General features: G+C 38.1%; 2 protein-coding genes across 2 annotated transcripts; both read right to left on the bottom strand.

Annotated features, from left to right (window-relative positions):
- Nucleotides 1-497: 497 nt before the first annotated feature.
- On the bottom strand, nucleotides 498-2,965 carry LOC113748792. The gene is made up of 4 exons (XM_027292342.1): nucleotides 2,310-2,965; nucleotides 1,889-1,941; nucleotides 1,490-1,660; nucleotides 498-1,392 (listed from the first exon to the last, which is right to left on the bottom strand). The coding sequence occupies exons 1-4, from the start codon at nucleotides 2,739-2,741 to the stop codon at nucleotides 1,170-1,172; spliced, it is 879 nt and encodes a 292-aa protein (XP_027148143.1). The 5' UTR covers nucleotides 2,742-2,965; the 3' UTR covers nucleotides 498-1,169.
- A 689-nt stretch (nucleotides 2,966-3,654) lies between these two features.
- Nucleotides 3,655-7,669, bottom strand: LOC113748810 (putative late blight resistance protein homolog R1A-3). Its single transcript, XM_027292372.1, has one exon. The coding sequence runs from the start codon at nucleotides 7,648-7,650 to the stop codon at nucleotides 3,829-3,831; it is 3,822 nt and encodes a 1,273-aa protein (XP_027148173.1). The 5' UTR covers nucleotides 7,651-7,669; the 3' UTR covers nucleotides 3,655-3,828.
- Between the last annotated feature and the right edge of the window lie 11,065 nt (nucleotides 7,670-18,734).

The raw sequence follows: 18,734 nt of genomic DNA, 5'->3' as shown, positions 1-18,734 counted from the left end.
ATAATTCTCCTCATAGTCGTATATTTCCTCCAATGCCTTTTCCTTTTGTTGTGTTTCAACTTCCAATTCACTCGAGTTTTTCTTTTTCCCCACTCCTTTTGGCTTTGATTAGCAACCGTGTACACCCCATGGCAGCGACTACACTACCACAGGCTCGGCCTAATATAAGCTTTGCAGTCGCTTCCCATGTCAGAACTCGTGCTACTTTTTGTTGGCAATCAATCATGGGCAGTGGCAAAATGTAAAGATTGAGACAAGGGAGGCTATAACCAACTTCCTTATAGGAGTTGACCACCACATTAATTGTGAGGTGGGAGATCAAGGATCAAATCCTACATCTCATCAATGTGCGAGGATTGCTATAAATTCATGTGATACGCATGGCGTACCCATCTGATCTGATCCAGTTCCCGTAACCTAGACAAGGTAGGCTATAAAAAGGAGCTAACGGAGGAGCTAACGGTTGATTTCATAATGAATTTATAATGATAAAATGATTGAGAAAAGGTAGATAATGATAAAGCCATTTCACCATGTTTACGTGTAATCAATGCAAAGGACAATTGAAAATAGAAAAGTAGAAAGTACATTCTGCTATTATAGTTTCCAAAGGTAACAATCTCCTGTTCTTCCATAGTCTTCTCTACCAAACTTACAGCTGAGAGAGGACTCCAGCGAATGTCAAATGATTTCAAGAGTCGAATTAGACCTTAAACAAGAAGGGATTTCTTTTGATTTCGAATACTGCTGCAATTCTAATTTCTCAAGACATGTAAATTGATGAGCCTGATCCCGTCCACCAGGCAAAGAAATCGAAGAAATCTTGTAATGGAGATCAAATATTGACTGCAGGATGGTGCTCAAACTGTTAGTCCTTTAGCTGGAAGCAGCTCAAGTCACTAAAATGCAGGTTGTCGAATCTATAGCCTGTTTAAACTAATTTTCTATGCACCTAATAAAACAGCCAAGAAAACTGATTGTGTGTTTTTGCTGTCTGTGGAACTCTTCCTGCTTCACAATTCTTCTTGAGGGTCAGCAAACTTCTCTAATTCATCGATTCTGATTTCAATCTTTTAATGGCCAAGACCAGATCGATCAGTTATTGAATGACTAGCAGATCCCAATGGTTATGGTATTTGATCATTCAAGGGCTTCATTCAGTCTGCTTTTTAAGTATTATCACACTCTTTAATCATAAGAACCCGCCGCCTTCGACCAATCCAGGTAGTCAACCAAGCAGGATCTCCTGAGACAACTCTATAACCTGCATTTGAGTACAGTTCTCGAGCGCCCCAGTCATCTTCATAAGCCCGCAGGACAAGATATTCAAAGCCCCAAAGGTTGCAAAGCCTGTCACAGGCTTTCAACAAAGCAGTTGCAACTTTTTTCCTCCTGTAAATTATGCATAAATTTCTAATTATATTCTCCTAATTATCAAAATATCAAGTGATTGTTGGATTGGATATCAAGGTGCTCTGCTGTTATTAACCTGAAATTGTTTAAGACGGCTATGCCAGAAACATAAAGATATTCATCTGCTCCTGAGATGTACTGAAGGACATCATCATCCCTCGAAACGGTGACATCAACAACGCCAACGAGATCATCCATGTTAGAGCCAGAGGAATCCCTTGAAGGCTCGGCAACTAGACAGGCATACCTGGTAATGAAACCAAACCAATGAAAAGTAAGATAACTTATATGGGAAACTCTGACTATGTAATCTTGAATCTTAATATGAAGCTCAAATTTACCAAGTCCGGGAATGCTCATACATTCCAATAGTTTGTTAGATGCATCTTTAAATCCATTAGTGATAGAAGAAATGCCAGCTTAGCCCAGCCTGGCCATACCCATAATGTTTATCTTATTACTACTCACATTTTACCTGTCTGGTGGTGAGTTTCTGAGTCTGTACAAGAGTCCTGAAAGCACTTCGGCCTGTCATTAATCGATTATACAATAGTCAGAGGAACTAATGGGGTCCCAACATGAACAATGGAACTGAGAAGTCTGCTTCTGCTGTACATCTATCAGAAGCAGAATTGCATGAATGTATCGTCAAGTCAATTGCAATTTTTTCTAGTCATTGACTGAGAATTTACTATCATCTCAACTGTAGAATTACACATAGAAAATGGCAACATTCCTTCTGTAGAATTTACAGCAAGATGATTAATGCTAAAATTGGAGAGCAAAAGATTCACCTAGGCTAATGATTTGAGTCATGCAGTACTTCGTTTTCTGTGATTTTCCTCCTTGAAAAGGTGAATAAAACAACAGATAACCAAAATTAGTGGAGTAAAAACCTGGAAGAATTCAAAGAAAAAGTCATTGAACAAAACCACTGGCTCATGGAAAGCTTCAGCCTGAACTCCGGCAACTTTCCTCATCTCTTCATCTGTCTCCACCATCCTCCTTATATGCCATCCATGCTCACTCAATAAAGAACCAAATCCATCTCTTCTATTATATAAATAGTATGTGTTTCCTTCAACTTCCAGCTGCCCTGAAGCCAGCTCCACTTCATTGACTGATGATGAATTCGAAGTAGAGCGACAATGTACCTTCCAAACGACCCTTCTTTCTTCTCCAGAAGGCCTTTTCAACTTTTTGATTCTTGCCTTCTCAACTGAATTTTTCCATCTCCTATTGATCTTCAGCAGACTAAAGTAATGTTGATTTTCGGTGTGACATCTCCGAGACCAAATGTTGAGATAGTTTGGTTGCAAATAGGCCATTTTCCACTATTTTTCTATAGTGAAAGTATTTATTTGATGCAGAAGCATGTGGATGGTGAAGTAGACCGACGCATCAGTTTCAATGCTTGGCTTAATAATTCTGCTTAAACAAATTATGGGAAAGAAAAAATTGGAAATCTTTAATTACTTGTGTTGGCACTTGGCAGAAGGCATAAATGTTATTTTCTAGCAGTGACAGGAACGGTATTTGGCTGAGAGTTAATTCTATGATTTTAAAAAAGCCAAAACTTGAAAGCATGGAATTATCAGTTGTACACATCTTTTTGTGGTCCTGGTCCCGGGAATAAATTTTTATTTGAAGCAGTGGTTTTGGGGCAGATAAGACATGAGCTATGGAGTGGCTGTAGTGCATTTAGTTTGTTACCCCACACAACTTGTGGTGGTCGTAAATTCTTTACTTTTCAATCTTTGATAGGCCATCAAGATTCTGTATCTTCTCTTGAAGCTCAGCCTGACAATTGTCTACTTAGAAGGTTCAATTAATTATTTTATTTTTCATCCCCATATTTTGGACAATTTGCACTTCCTTTTGATCCTCACTCCCAAGTATTAATCACAATCAGGGGGGCAACTAATACCTTGATTCCATGGTGTTCTTTGATGTTCATCTATTTTGAGCAGTTACACTGGAATATCAACACAATAGTTTAACATCCTGATATTTACAACACTGTAACTGTTTGACAAAGTTAGTGGACTCTTCAGTTTTCCAAACCATCTCAGGGAAACTTCTCCCGTGTCCCATCTTTTACTTCACAGTATTATTTTATCTACTGCTCTTCCTTTCATTACTTCCTACTTCCTCTTTCCTTCTTTGTTCCACCTTCTGATGCAACCACCATGGCACACAGTAACACAGGCTTGGCCTGGTACAAGGTGTTAAATGATTTTCCAATTCAGCAATAATCCTACACTTTTGTTGCAGAAAAAGATTGAGAAAGGTAGATTACAATGAAAAGATGATCTGATTTTATAATGCATTTCGGACGAATTGACTTGATAGAATGATTTTTCCAGTTAACATGTAATGTGAGGTACACTTGAAAAATGAAAATGTGATACTATGCTATTCTGCTTTGGCTGAGATGAGAATCTGCAGGTCCTCGTATCCCATTTCCTCCTGTCCTTCCTTAACCTCCTCTGCTAAGCTTACAACAGAAGGCGGACACCAGCGAATCTCAATCATTTCTAGAGGTGAATTAGACCCCAAACAAGAAGGAATTTCTTTCAATTTCCAACACTGCTCCAATATTAATTTTTGAAGACGTGGAAAATGATCGCCTGATCCTGTCCACCTGATGATATTCAAGCGAGACAATTTTAAGATTCTGAGTTTGGGGAATTCAACTTCTTCTGTGATGTCCCATCTTATCTCCTCATCAGCTCCCTCCCCATGGAAATCCTCCCCGACTTCTTCCTCTGGGATTTCTTCCTCTTCACTTGCGTCCCATATGTCCCCCTGATCTGCTCTATCATCCAATAATTTGAGAACCTCGAGATTGGATAGTTCCTCAATCACGGAAATCATACTCCAGGAGAAGTCCGAGAGAGTCAACTTTTTGAGGTTAACTGGAAAGTGAAACTGAATAGCTCGTTGTTCAGTGAAATATAGAGATAGACTAAGTGATTCTAGCTGACTTAGAAAATTCATTTTCACAATCCTACTGCAATCTGGAACTGGATCTTCCGGTTCAGAAAGTTCGCATTTTAGCCTACGAATGTTTGGGAACTTTCTCAATATCTTTTCCATGCTTGGATCAATGAAAAGCAACAGATTGGAGAAAGTGCTCAAGTTATACAGAATGGAGAAGTTTTCATGCACGTCTTTGGCCAGGCTAATGTCTCCGGAACTACCACTGATGCATAGATGCCTCAAATTCGTCATATTCCAGATTGTCTCTGGCAACATAACATCACCCAAATAGACATCGAGAATAAAGGTTTCCAAATTGGAGAGGTTGGCTATTGAAGATGGGATGGATTGCATCATACCACGGATTGCCAAGTACCTTAACTCAACAAGCACCTCTATTTCAGTTGGAAAATTTTCACCTAGGAAAACCTGTCCCAAATCTAACACTCTAAGAAGTTTGCAGATTTGAAAGATGAACAAGCTATCGGAGTACTTTCTTGGGTATCCATCACCATGAGAAAAGAACATTAGACAACGTATCTGAGGACAGAATAGCCTTGACTTCTCAAAATGCTCTTGCTTAGAGTATATGCACAATCTTCTTGTATTGAATGACTCGCTAAAAGTAAAAAGCCCCTCATAACCATGTAACAACTGAAAAAAATCTTCTTTGGCTTTTGTTGCACAAAACTCGCGTACCAAATCATGAACTCGACAACTTTTAACGCCACCAAAGGATCTTTGTTTGGAAACTATAATTAAGCTTCTGCCAATCAGATCCATCATGTAGTCCTCTGCCACTTCCTCTACTTTCTTTTGCTCAACTTCCTTAACAAACCCTTCAGCAATCCATAACCGCAACAACCTTTGAATTGGAATTTCTTGGCCCTGTGGAAATGCTCCAGCATAAAGAAGGCATGGCTTCAAGTAGTCAGGTACATGCCTATAGCTCAACTCTAACATATTCATTGACTGCTCTGTGAGACTAACATTTCTTGCACCCATCCTTTCTGCAAATTGTTTCCAACCATCTTGTTCTATTGTTGCAAGAATTCCAGCCACAATCACAACTGTGAGAGGCAGCCCACCACAATTTTCTGCTATTTGCTTCCCAATTGTGCATAGTTCAGGACGACAAGGTTCAGTGGGAAAGAGCATCTTCTGTAGTAAATCCCAGCTCTCATCATCAGTGAATTGGCGAAGACGGTGAGGTTCACGGTCAAGTTCAATTTGTGAAGCCACCTCATACTGTCGGCTTGTTATGAGAATTCTGCTTCTCTTTTTATCATCTGGAAATGATCTTTTCAAGATATTCCATGCATCAATGTCCCATATGTCATCCAAGACAATGAAGTACCTATATCTCTGCAGGGAATTAAGAAGCTTATGAGCCAAGTCCTGTTCATCCATGTCACAGTATTTCTTAGAAACATCAGGATTAATGCAACGCAAAAGCTCAAGCAACAAATCCTTCATGCAATATACTTGAGAGACATTGCACCATGCCCGAATATGAAAGTCTCTTATAATTGAAGGATCTCTGTACACTCGTTGGGCTAAAGTTGTCTTGCCAAGTCCTGGCATGCCCACAATGGATACGATGTCCAACTTCTCTGATCCATGCCTAACTTGATTAATTATTCTTTCTGTCTCATCTTTGAAACCTACTGCACCATTATTCAGTACTGGGATGATTCCTTGTGATGAGACATAATTAGAAGTTTTGACAACTTTCTGGGCTTCAGATCCATAGGTCTCATCAATCTCAAGGGCCTCAGTCTTGATAAGCAATAATTCTTCTAATATGCTATCAAAGGACAGAGGAGAAAGATCAAAGGAGTTAATGACAAACATTACCTTGTTTGCTACCTCAATAACATGACTCCAGAAAGCTTTGAGCTTTTCATGCTTGTTATGCTGCTCAGCAATCTTCTCAAAAACAGATCCCAAGAATACAAAATCTTTCTGGACTGTCCAGATTTTATCCTTTGAATGAGCAAGGAAATCAAGCTCTGCGAGTTCCATCAGATTCTTTGGAAGAAACTTTATTAAGCCAAGCCCATTGGTCCCCGGAGACTTGAGAGTTGACGATACCAATCTAATAAGCTTAATCTTCTGGAGCAAATCAGAAAATCCAAGATCCACATCCTTGGGCAGGCCTCCTTCTGTTTCATTTGCAGAAAGTGAAAGAACCAAAATTCCAGCCTCATTGACTGCAGCTCCTACAAGATCCATCATTTTTTGGTGTAACCCACTGAACTTCTCCTGCTGCTTTTTGAGAATGGTTCTCAAGAATCTGAGTCCATCATAGAGCATTTGCATTTGATCTTGCTTTGCAACCACAAAGCTGGTATTGTGGTTTAAAACTTCCCAAAGTATACTTGCGAGGGAATCAGCAAAATCCCCAGCTATACACACATCTTTCTCAAGATTTAACGTCTGCAATGAACCCGATAATTTTGAACCTCTTAAGCCCTGGATACAACTCTCGTGAAACTGGGAATGAAGATGCTTGATGTCCTGTAGCAGTTCAGAAATCATAGAGTGCATTTCATTACACTCTTTTTTATCAAATAGTCTGTCAAACCAACAACTGTAAGAGAGGTCCGCTGCCTGGACTGCCACAGCTTGCAAGCCAGCCGTGGGATCTTTCAACAGACTAGACTCAACACCTTGCCATGTTGCAAAGAGAATAAAATCCTTCAAAAATTTTAACTTCTCTTGGAGGGCTTCGAACTTTATCTTATGCAAACCTCGATCATAAGCTTCAATCGGGCTGACAACATCCACCAGATTCTCTAACAGCGAGTCAACGAATTCCACTAGTACTTCATCAATCAAAGCAGAGAGATTGGATGGCACTACAAAAGCCCGCAAACTGCAGTACATCGTGCTGATTTCAATGTCAAAAGAGCTGAATTTTGCTCTAAAATCAAGGATCGCTTGGTCCAAATGATCGCTGAAGGAGATTCCATCCTCCGTTAGAACGCAAAAGGCCTGAGCATGATAGAGAACAGCATCTTGAAGGCTAGACAAGAAAGCTTCAAGCCTTGCATCCTTCCATCCATCGAGGCTCCATCTTCTTGCACACAGAAGAAAAGTTCTCACAAGTTTTGATTCAAGCTTCACAATTTTCAGCCCCTCATTATACTTCTCTTTCTTCACCAACTCTGGATCTATATTTGCCAAGTCGTCTATATTATCTAACAAAGGCTTGATGTTGTCTAAGACTGAATTAATGGAACTAGAAGCCATCTCAAACTTCAGGTTTCTGCGCAGTCATAGAACAACTTCACTAGATCAAGAAGTGTTTACCCCTTTCTCAACATTTCATTATTCCAGTCAACCCCTTTCTTCCTTGAATTTTGTCAAGTTTTTAAGAATCAAAGAAGCAATATTAGCGTTTAAATCTGCTGGCCTGCACTCGATTTGAGTTTTTTATTTCTTAACTATTGTTGTTATTTCTTTTTACTAGTTGAATTCAAACCCAAATGTATGAAGAATGGAATTAAGTAAACATTAGCGCATAAATCTTGTCAATTTGTTGGAAAGAGACAAATAAGCATTTGTCAAGTGGTGAATAGTCACTACCAAAAGAGTAGAATACATATTAGCACAGCACCAATAATTGGAGTGGTTGCAACTTGCAACTTGCAAATGCAAAATATATTTGGAAATGGGAATGGGTCAAAGAAGAAAAATAAGACAGACCGACAGAGAAAGCAATTCTTTATGTAAGAGCCAGAATTTATGGATATTAATTTAATTTGGCGGCTTATCTGATTAGAATGCAATTATTGTCATCAAATAAAAGAAAAATACGACTAACTCCACTTTGCATCTTTAAACTTGTATCACCTTTCACTCTATTTTCTAAACTTCATTTTTGAACATTTGGTATTCTAAGCTCTCAATTTTAGATACTTTACACTTAAACTCTCAAATTTGTCCCATTTAAGTCCAATAAATGACAATGTTAGCAAAATCAACCAAATAAATGATGGTGAAAATTAATGATAATGCATATTTTTGTTCCAATTGCAATCCCAGGTTTCTTTTTTACGGCTTTCAATGCATTATCATTAATTTGTATAATTCCAATCACTAATATTGTTAGCAAAATTAACAAGTTACAGGATGGTGCTAATTAATGACCTATATATGTACATATAGGCTCCTTTTGTCCACTTTTAACATATTTTCATTGATTTGCTAGGTTTTTTTACCACTTTTAACAATTACTCGTCCACTTTTAGCATTAAAAATTTGAGGACAAGCAATTGTTAGAACTTAGAATTGTCCTCATTGTATTGCTAATATTGTATTAGTAATATATATATATATTATTAGTAATATAATATATATATAATTAGAATTTAAAAATTATTGCAAATTTTGTTGTATTATATCAATTTAACAATTCAGATATATATTAGTAATATATAAATTGTCCTCATTGTATTGCTAATATTGTATTAGTAATATATATATATATTATTAGTAATATATAATATATATAATTAGAATTTAAAAATTATTGCAAATTTTGTTGTATTATATCAATTTAACAATTCAGATATATTCGATCTGGATTCGGATCCCGATAGAATAGGATCTAGAACTATATATTGAGAGCAGTTAGGTATCCAGATTCGAATCTAGAATACTCCCTCCGTCCCATTAAAATTGTCATACTTCCTTTTTGGTCTGTCCCAAAATTATGTCATCTTACCAAATTTGGCTAATAATTTTGTAACTTATTCCAATTTTTACCCCTCATGCACTTGCACAAGAAATCTTTAAATAATGTTATAGGTCCCACTTTCTCTTTGCAACATACATTCAGGAAATATGTTCAAATAGCACGTGGATGGTACTAACATTTAGATGAGTCAGAAGCGTACTAGAGCATGCTTACTTGTATGGAGATTTAGGCACAAAAGATAATACATTGGCCCCACATGTAGCTTCAAATATTCAAACGGTTTTAAACTTACACATTTTCCCACTAATTAGTGAAGGTTAGAAATGGAAAGCAAACACAATTTCTTCACTCTTTGACCACTGTTGATAAAAAACACAATTCCCCAAAAGTGACAAACTTATTGGGACGGAGGGAGTAATTATAATCAAATGGATTCACGTTCGGAATCATCAATTCCAACCCAAATCCAACCGGTTGACAACTCTAAGATGGACTAAAGTGGGACACGAACAACAATATGGGCTAAATTGCAAAAGAGAGCAATACAAATATATAAACTCTAACACTACATCATGTAATTCAGGCATAGGCCCATAGAACTTAGTAGATAAGTAGGATTACCAAAACTATTAGGGTGTATTTGATTCACGGACTGGATGAGAGAAGATTGCTTATTCTCGGACTACTCATTCTAAGTCGAGTCATCCTTGAATAAGTAATCTTATTATTTAGTATTTTGTTGGTTTTACATTAGATCGGATGTGTTAGGTGTCGCGCCCCACTTTTTGAATGTGTGTTGTGGTGTGTGAGTAGTGTGGAATATGTGAACGTGTGTAAATGAAAATAAAAGGCCATGGGACTTAAAAATGCGACGATTTGGCCAAACGAAGTTTAAAAAGGGTTTTTTTGAATGAAAAACGGAGTCGCCACTTGGTATAGAGTTAGGGTGTACCAAGTCACCCAAAAAAGTGATTTTTTCTAAAGGAAAGGTAGAGAGAAACCCCTTTTAAACGACTCCTAGTCCACGTAAACCAACGAAAAAAGGTTCGGGAGTCACATTTGACGAAGGGGAAGGCAAGGATAAAATCCAAGGCACCCCTTCGACCTAGCCAAGGCTAGTTGCTTTAGCCCCACCTTTCCTAATTTTTCTACCCAAGGTATGTATCGCGTGTTGGATATGACTATATGAATGCAAGAACCTAGACCTAGGGGGACATGGGGGAAATTTCTCTTCAAAGGTTGAGTGGTGCCAATCACATTAATTGTGAAGCCCAATGATAATCCTTTGGAGAGGTCACACATAATCCTAAATGACGTAAAAATGAGTGGAATGCATGCCATGTGAAAATGTGAGTTTGTGTGAAGTGAGAAAAGTGATAAAAATAATAGGATGTAAGTGGAGGTGTGCAAATGTATTTACAGGGTAAGGTGAGTAAAGAATGATAATGTGAAAATAATATAAAGTGCATGTGTGCGAGTGATATGGTATAAAGTGTGAGTGGTTAAGTGAAAAACGTCCAAAAGTAGTGTGAAGTGAGAATGTGGAAAAAGGGATAGAATATAAAGTAAAAGTGTATGTGATAGCGAATGAATAAAATGCATGAACACTAGAGGAATGCATCAGGACGGGAACGGGGAGTCCTAACTTTGTGACTTTAATCTTCCCTTTGATTAGAAGGGGGAACTAGCGTGCTAAGGCTATTTGTGGAGCCACACTCGCTCGTTTCCCTTGTCGAAAGGGGACTCTTCAAGCAAATGTACCCTATAACTAGCATGAAAATGCAAAAGTCTAAAATGAAGGGGAAAGGGTGGAGGAGCATGCCAAATAATAAAAACTAAGAAAAATGCATGAAAATGTAGTGAGCATGCAAGTATGCACTAACAAAAAGGGACGGCCTATTGGGTCTAGCGTTGGACTAGCCCTTTTCTAAGAATTTCCTACTAGCGTTGGACTAGTGGAAAACGGGACAATGAACCACAACTAGCGTTGAACTAGTGTGGTGACGAGAAAGGGGGCCACAACTAGCATTGGACTAGTGTGGTGACGTCCATTCATCCATCACTTTCATTCATGACCATAAAAAGCGAGTAGACATGCGAATCACTTATAAACACGTAGCACATAACACTTAGCATGCTCGACTAGATGCAAGAGCCTAATAAAGCAAATTAACACGTAACACATAGGCATGCAACCAAGCTAATGAATCTATTACATTTGCTAACTAAAACAAAAGGGGAAAGGGAAAATGGACCAACTTGCTCGCCAAGCCCTATCTATTACAAGCCAAGAGGTGTACACATACCCCATAATGAATAACTTAAATAAAAGCAAAAGTAAATGAAATAAATGCAAGGAATTAAGGAAAGGCAAGGAAAGCGAAGTAGACATGCATATTCACATAACACGTAGGAGCACGTAGGGTCAAATGAAGTGCAAATAAGGGATAGAGTGTACCTCCCCTTGAATCGACGCCCTAATGAAGTGAAATTACTAATTTACCCTCCAAAATAATAAAAGGGTCAAGGTACCACTTTAATTATCAAATAATCAGAGAAAATGGAAATAAACGCCAAATTGAATCACTCGAAGCATTCCAAGGAAAGTAAAATACTCGTATTTAACCAATTAAAACAAGCAAAGACCCAATTGAAAAATTAAAGAGGTTTAAAGGGCCAATTTATTATTATTATAAACACTAAGGATCTAAAAAAAAACATAAAATAAAATTAAGAATCGAAGGTGAAACATACCAAATCAAACGAGAAAATTCACAAAAAGGTAAATGAGGAACAATTTGCTAGTATCTAAGCAACATAATGCCAAAGAATCCAAGAAAAAAACAAATTGACTACAAATCTAGAAAAAAAAATTATTAGACCCTTCAAATTCATTCTACAACTCCTTAAGTATCTACCCAAACAAATCAAGATGTGTTAAAGAGAGAATGGCATGTTAGGAGGACAAAATTAATTAAGTTTTCCAATTAATTGGGCCATGGAAGCATTAGATAGAAGCCAAGGGGTTGGAGTGCAATTTTTGGAAGTTATTTCTTCATGCAAAGCATGCGATCCACGAAGAGAAGAAGAAAATAAGCTTCTGCAATGTTTTCGGCCAAACAAATTTGCTGCAATTTCAAAATCCAAATGCAAGTTTCAATTCGCATGCTCACTTTTGATCTAAACTCTACCCACCAAACATCAAAAACTCTAACTGGACAACCGAGTGTAGAACTTTAACATCTAAACAATCAAACATAGGATGAAATTCATGCAAGAAAAACACCAAGAAACTCATGCATTCTGCAAACTCACGGCTGTGCAGTCTCATTCAATTTCTGACCCATTTGGCCGAATCTATATTCATGCAAATAACCCAAGTATATCTCCACTCAAATCAAAATGTAGAGATTTGAAGCAAAGGTAGGAGTAGGATCAAACATTAGGTATTATGTGTTTGGTTAGAGATAGGATGAGACAGGAATATATAATTATAGACCAAAATACCCTTTTGTCAAACAACAATTAGGGGGTTTGATAAATCCAAACTCGATTTGGTAAAAAGTAGAAATTTTGGATTTTGAGTTTCGAGCTAATACTATGAGTCCACACTCGAGTCATAAATATCTTGGCATTTTGAGCCTAGTTTATATTTGGCCCAAACTCACAAGCCTCAATTGACATATCTAATTTTTTATGAGCTAGAATTGACCAAACAAAATATGGTTTTGCTTTTGGTAGGAACAAATTAGTCTAAAAATTTATAAGTAAGGGCAATCATTCAAAACATTAACTTTATTAATAGTAGGGGCAAATTAGTCACATGGACAAATTAGTCCAAAACATAAAATTTTTATTAGTAGGGACAAATTTGTCCAACATTTTAATTATTTCATTAATATGAGTAAATTAGTCCAAGATTTAATTTTTTATAAGTAGGGGCAAATTTTGTCCAAATTTTGTTATGTCATTGATAGGGGCAAATTAGTCCAAAACTTAGATTCTATTATAACAAGAGAGTAGAGTTATATAAATTTTACAGTAAAGTATTATTTTATGGATTAATCTTTACAGTAAAGTTTTAATTTTGTTCTGTCAGTGTTGGATGAATAATAACTATGCAAAATTTGAATTTGAAATTTAACTTTTGCACACATGTCATGAATCTAATGCTGATAGTGTATATACTATCAGTGTATATAAGATTTACTCTTATTTTATTAGTAAGGATAAATAAGTCCAAATTGGTATTATTCGACCTCTTACTCATCCCAGAATAAGTTATATTACCTCCTCCTATGGGATTATTTTATCCCGCAAATGAGAGATTAATTCGGTTAAGTGGAAAGCATTATCCCATACAAAAAAAAAAAGCAACTAAACATGAGATGACACAAGATTAGTAATCTAATCCTATGTCATCTCAAGAAACAAATGGATCCTTAAAGTAGGTTTTAATACACCATCATGTATAATTTTTTAACACTGGTAGATCTAGATCATGCCACATAACATGAATTCAAATTCAAAATTCAAATGATATATATGTGACATACACCCATAATTGTTAGTGTAAAAATGTTACTATACCATTCATGTGTATAAAAAGTTAATCCAAGTTATTTTTATAAAAAGTTAAGGGATACTATCAGAAACCTCCCTACAGTTGCACTGACCTCCCTTGACGTTCCAAAAATTTCAGAGACCTCCACTATCATAAAATTGGGTCCTAATGCTTATGTCAGACTCGGTGAAATGACTGTAATAGCCTTATAGCCTAGAAGGTATTTGACAACTACATGGACTTAATCGATTAAATCAGTAATTGACCAAATAAATAGAAATAATCACAATTATAACTAAAATAAATTTCTAATTTGCCATGATAAAAGGGTGCCAATTTCTAAATAATCACAATTTAGAAATAAAAAATTTCTAACTTGTGATTACAACTGCAACATCTGTTCGAGCCTTTTCTAAGGCTGGCTTGAAAAGGCCATAATTTGTTATTCCAGTTCGTGGTTGCAACTAGTTTTCTTACTATATTTTCAGTAATTCCACCCAATTCTTGAATCTAAACTCTCTAGAATTTGCTTTCTAATAGTTTGTTGTTGCTATTATATATATATACTCCTTCCATCCCATTAAAAGTTTCATACTTTCCATTTTGGAATGTCCCAAAATCTTTGTGCTGTTGAGAAAATCAAAGCACCTTTTAGTATATGTTTCTAATATAACCACTCCCTTTTATCATATGCATGTTACCATTCAAATTCAAATTTTGAATTTGAGAGGATAAAATTGAAAGGAGAAATACAAATATCACAATCAAACTATTGTTTTTAAAAAGTTGAAATTTCGAAACAGGACCAAATAGTTGAGACGGAGGGAGAGAGAGAGTGTGTGTGTGTGTAAGTATTCTTGAAAGTAGCCATTACAAAAAATCGTTACAAATGGTTGTAGAAGTTTGAAGTTTGAAGTTGATGCTTTGCATTTGCCAACATTTGCACTTACACCTTCTAACTTTTGAGTTTGTTTAAATAACAATTTATGCTTTTATATTATATTATCTAATTAATGTAACACACGAGCGGCATTGTTGGAATCATATTGTCTTCCCTCTCTTGAATCCATTTTTTTTTTTTGAATCAGGCTTGACTTGTTACAAGCTAACCTATTTAAATGGAGGTTTCTAAAATTTTTAAAACCTTAAGTGAGGCTAGTGCAATTACCAAAAATGTCAGGAGGGGTTTCTGAAATGATCCCAAAAGTTAATCCAAACTAATACTGTCAATAACTGTTAAACTGTGCGCTTATCTTTGATTGATTTTTCCTTTTCTCGTCAAAAACAGCAAGAACATATAAAACAAAGTCAAAGGAAGATAAGGAAGCCAAACAAGTAAATCCAAATTATCAAATTGATGATACAAGAAGGGTCACTATGTTGGATTCCTAAATGCCCAAAAAAGGTAATTAAAACTAGAGTTACATGATGTAATTTTTTCAAAATTTGGTGTGTTTTTCAGTATACTTCCTAATTTGTTATATTTTTGTGCCACCGTAGTCAATCAAATAATGTCGGCTAAGAGAGAGTTACTAGGCAAAGGACATTTACACCCTTGGATTAGTAAAAATACCAAAGAGATTGGGGTCCTAAATTTTTTTTTCCCAAAAATGACCACGACGAGGGTTAAAAACCAAAAATAAAAAACACATGCCGCTCGCATGATAAAAAAGGGGAAAAAGGAGAAGAAAAAAAAAAAAAAACCACAACCATTGTAGGCATCTATCGAAAAATTAAAAAGACGAATTCCCTCTTGAAAAGAAATTACAAACATTATCTATTTCCAACAAAACACACTCCTTAATTTGAGTATTTCCAAGAGCCCAGATCCGGTCCATATTTCCGAAAATAGACTATAGGCCCATATATCTCGATCTGTTGTATGTATATTCCAAAAGGGATGGACATGGATGTTTTGGACCGAATTTGATTAACATAAGTTTTTCTAAAAATCAATTATATATATTCATCAAAATTTGTTACTAACCCACCTATTTTGTATTAAAAAAAGATTCTAAATAAATCAACTAATTGTTAGATTATCCTCATTATATTGATAATATAATATTAGTAAAGTATATGTAAAAATAGAATTTAAAAATTATTGTAAATTTGTTATACTAAATCAGTTTAACAATTTAGATATATACGATCCAGATTCGGACCTCACTAGAAGAGGATTTGGAATTACATATTGGGAACTGTCCAGCCGACTAAAGTGGGACACATATAACATCATGGGCTATATCGCAAAAGAGATCAAAAGTTACAATTTGTTTTTTCTATAAAGAATACAATTTCATTTATTCATTAAATCCCGCACTAATAGCAATAAAGATAGAACGAGTAGAAGGGATTTCATTCAAATCTTAATAAATAATAAAAGATAACACCGTAACACTAACAGTAAACGGCCAAAATGGTAATTTCAAAATAGCACGTTTGGTGACTTAACTTTTTTGTGATAAAAAAGTCACTCAACTAGAAAAAATGCACCATTCGGGTCACTTTGACAAATTTAACAGGTAAATCAATGGGAAAAATGGACACTTGACCTTATAGTGTAGGTTTTCAGGGGCAAAAATGTCAAAATAATTGTTACTGTAAACTTTTCTAAAAAATATCCCAAACCTCAAGGGCTGATCCGTATTTTACCCAAACCTCAAAGGCGGTAAATATAATTAACCAAAAAACACACACACACCAACTTCACCACTTCTTCTTCCTTCTCCATTATCCTCTTGCCACCCAATACCCTTGTCCACTATCACTCCCCATCCCCACCACCCTACTGCTGTACTCTCCCATAACTATCACCTCGTCCCTCCTCTTCTTCTTCCTTCTTCCTTGTCATACTTTTCTCTCCCTCACCCTTCACCTATTTTGTTGACTGAAGAGGTGAATTTTGTACCGCTGGAGTGAACCTTCTGGTTACTCTGGGTGGTCCACTGGGACGAGATCACCTGCTTAGATCACAGGAGGGGCTGAATGCCCCAGTAGAACTCCGAAGCTTAAGTCAGTTCGGGAGTGAGGGAATAGCTAAATAGAAGAGAGTATTAGTGTGGTTTTACCAGGAGATTGGTCGTCATCCCCTTCCTCAACGGAGTTGTTGGGTATTTATAGGGTACAATTTGGAGAGAGGGACTGTCAACACGGGTCCCCAGAGATCTGACAAGAATGTCATATCATGTTGATCTGACTGGTCAGTGTGAAAGGCTGTGCAAGGGCAGTGGTCAGATACAGACAGCAGGTGTCAGAGCAGCTTTTTGTACAACAGAGTGAGCACCACAGAGTCCCTCGTGTATGTCTTGTAGACCTCTTGTACAAGAGGCCTTGTCGGAGGGTGTACCGAGCCGCTTTACGTTGGAGCTTCCTTGACTCTGCTCGGTCGTCGGGCAGTTCACCTCGGCTGAGAAAGCGAATTAGCGGCCCCATCCAGGTGTCCCCAGGGTAAACGGGGTATACTATTTCTCCTTCGTACCCCGGCTCGGTTAAGACCTCTACGAGGACTGCTTTGTTCAGGTCGGAGAATGAGGTAGAGGCGAGCCGGGAAAGAGCGTCCGCTCTCCTGTTCAGTGATCGCGGTATCCTTTGGATTTGAAAGGACTCGAAGTGCGCTACCAGCTGGAGGACCTTGGAGAGGTAGCGATGCATGACCTCTTCTCTGGCCTCGTATTGGCCTAGTATTTAGCACACGACGAGTTGGGAGTCGCTATAGACTAGGATATGCGCGACCCCAAGCTTACGGGCTATTTGCAGGCCGGCAATGACAGCCTCGTATTCAGCTTCATTGTTAGAAGCAGCGAAATCAAACCTTAAGGCATATGAGCATATTTCTCCTAGGGGGTCTTCGAGGAGCAAGCCTGCTCCACTACCCTCACTGTTGGATGAGCCGTCCACATGCAGAATCCACCGTTGTGGCTCGGCTGTGGCTGGTGTAATTGCCTGGGTGGTAGCCGGGGCGGCTTTATTCACCTCATCGAAGGTGAGTTCGGCTAGGAAGTCCGCGAGGGCCTGAGCTTTGATTGCCGTGCGAGGCTCATAAGATAAGTCGTACTCCCCCAGCTCGATAGCCCACTTGGTAAGGCGTCCAAAGGCCTCAGGCCGTGACAAGACTTGCCGGAGTGGTTGGTCAGTCCTTAGGCACACGTGGTGGGCTAAGAAGTAGGGATTAAGCCTACGGGCTGCATGGATTAGGGCCAGCACGAGCTTCTCCGCCTGGGTGTATTTGGTCTCCGGACCTCGGAGGACTCGGCTGACATAATAAACAGGTGTTTGTACACCTTCCTCCCTTATCAGCACGGCACTTACAGTTTCGGCTGCAGCGGATAGGTACAGGAATAACTTGTCTCCCGGGCGAGGTGAGGTAAGAGTTGGGAGGTGGTGAAGGTATTCCTTCAATTGTTCAAAGGCCTGCCGACACTCCTCAGTCCAAGAGAAACTGTCAGCCTTCTTTAAGACCTTGAAAAAGGGTAACGCCTTGGAAGCTGATTGTGATAGGAATCGATTCAGGGCGGCTAATCGCCCTGTCAGCCTCTGTACGTCGCGGACGCATCGAGGTGGAGACATTTCTTGAATCGCTCTCACCTTATCCGGATTCGCTTCGATGCCTCGCCTCGAGACGAGGTATCCCAAGAATTTTCCCGAAATGATCCCGAAGACACATTTCTTGGGGTTCAACATCATCCGTGTCTTCCGGAGGACATCGAAGGCTTCTCTCAGGTCAGAGAGGAAGGAAGAGGTCGTTTGGCACTTGAGTAAAATGTCATCCACGTAGGTTTCGACACTTCGTCCGATCTGGGATTTGAAGGCTTGGTTGACCAAGCGTTGATACGTGGCCCCGGCATTCTTTAGCCCAAAGGGCATGGTGGTGTAACAATATGTTCCTCGGTCAGTGTAGAAGGCCGTCTTTTCTTGGTCTTCCTGACTCATCCCAATTTGGTGGTACCCCTTGAAGGCGTAAAGGAAACAGAGGACCTCGTAACCCATTGCCGAGTCCACGAGGGTGTCGACTTTGGGCAAGGGGTAGCAATCCTTGGGACAAGCCTTGTTGAGGTCGGTGAAGTCGAC

The sequence above is a fragment of the Coffea eugenioides genome, chromosome 10 (genome assembly GCF_003713205.1).
Source record: "Coffea eugenioides isolate CCC68of chromosome 10, Ceug_1.0, whole genome shotgun sequence".
NCBI classification, from domain to species: domain Eukaryota; kingdom Viridiplantae; phylum Streptophyta; class Magnoliopsida; order Gentianales; family Rubiaceae; genus Coffea; species Coffea eugenioides.
This window is presented reverse-complemented; position numbering and strand designations above follow the sequence as displayed.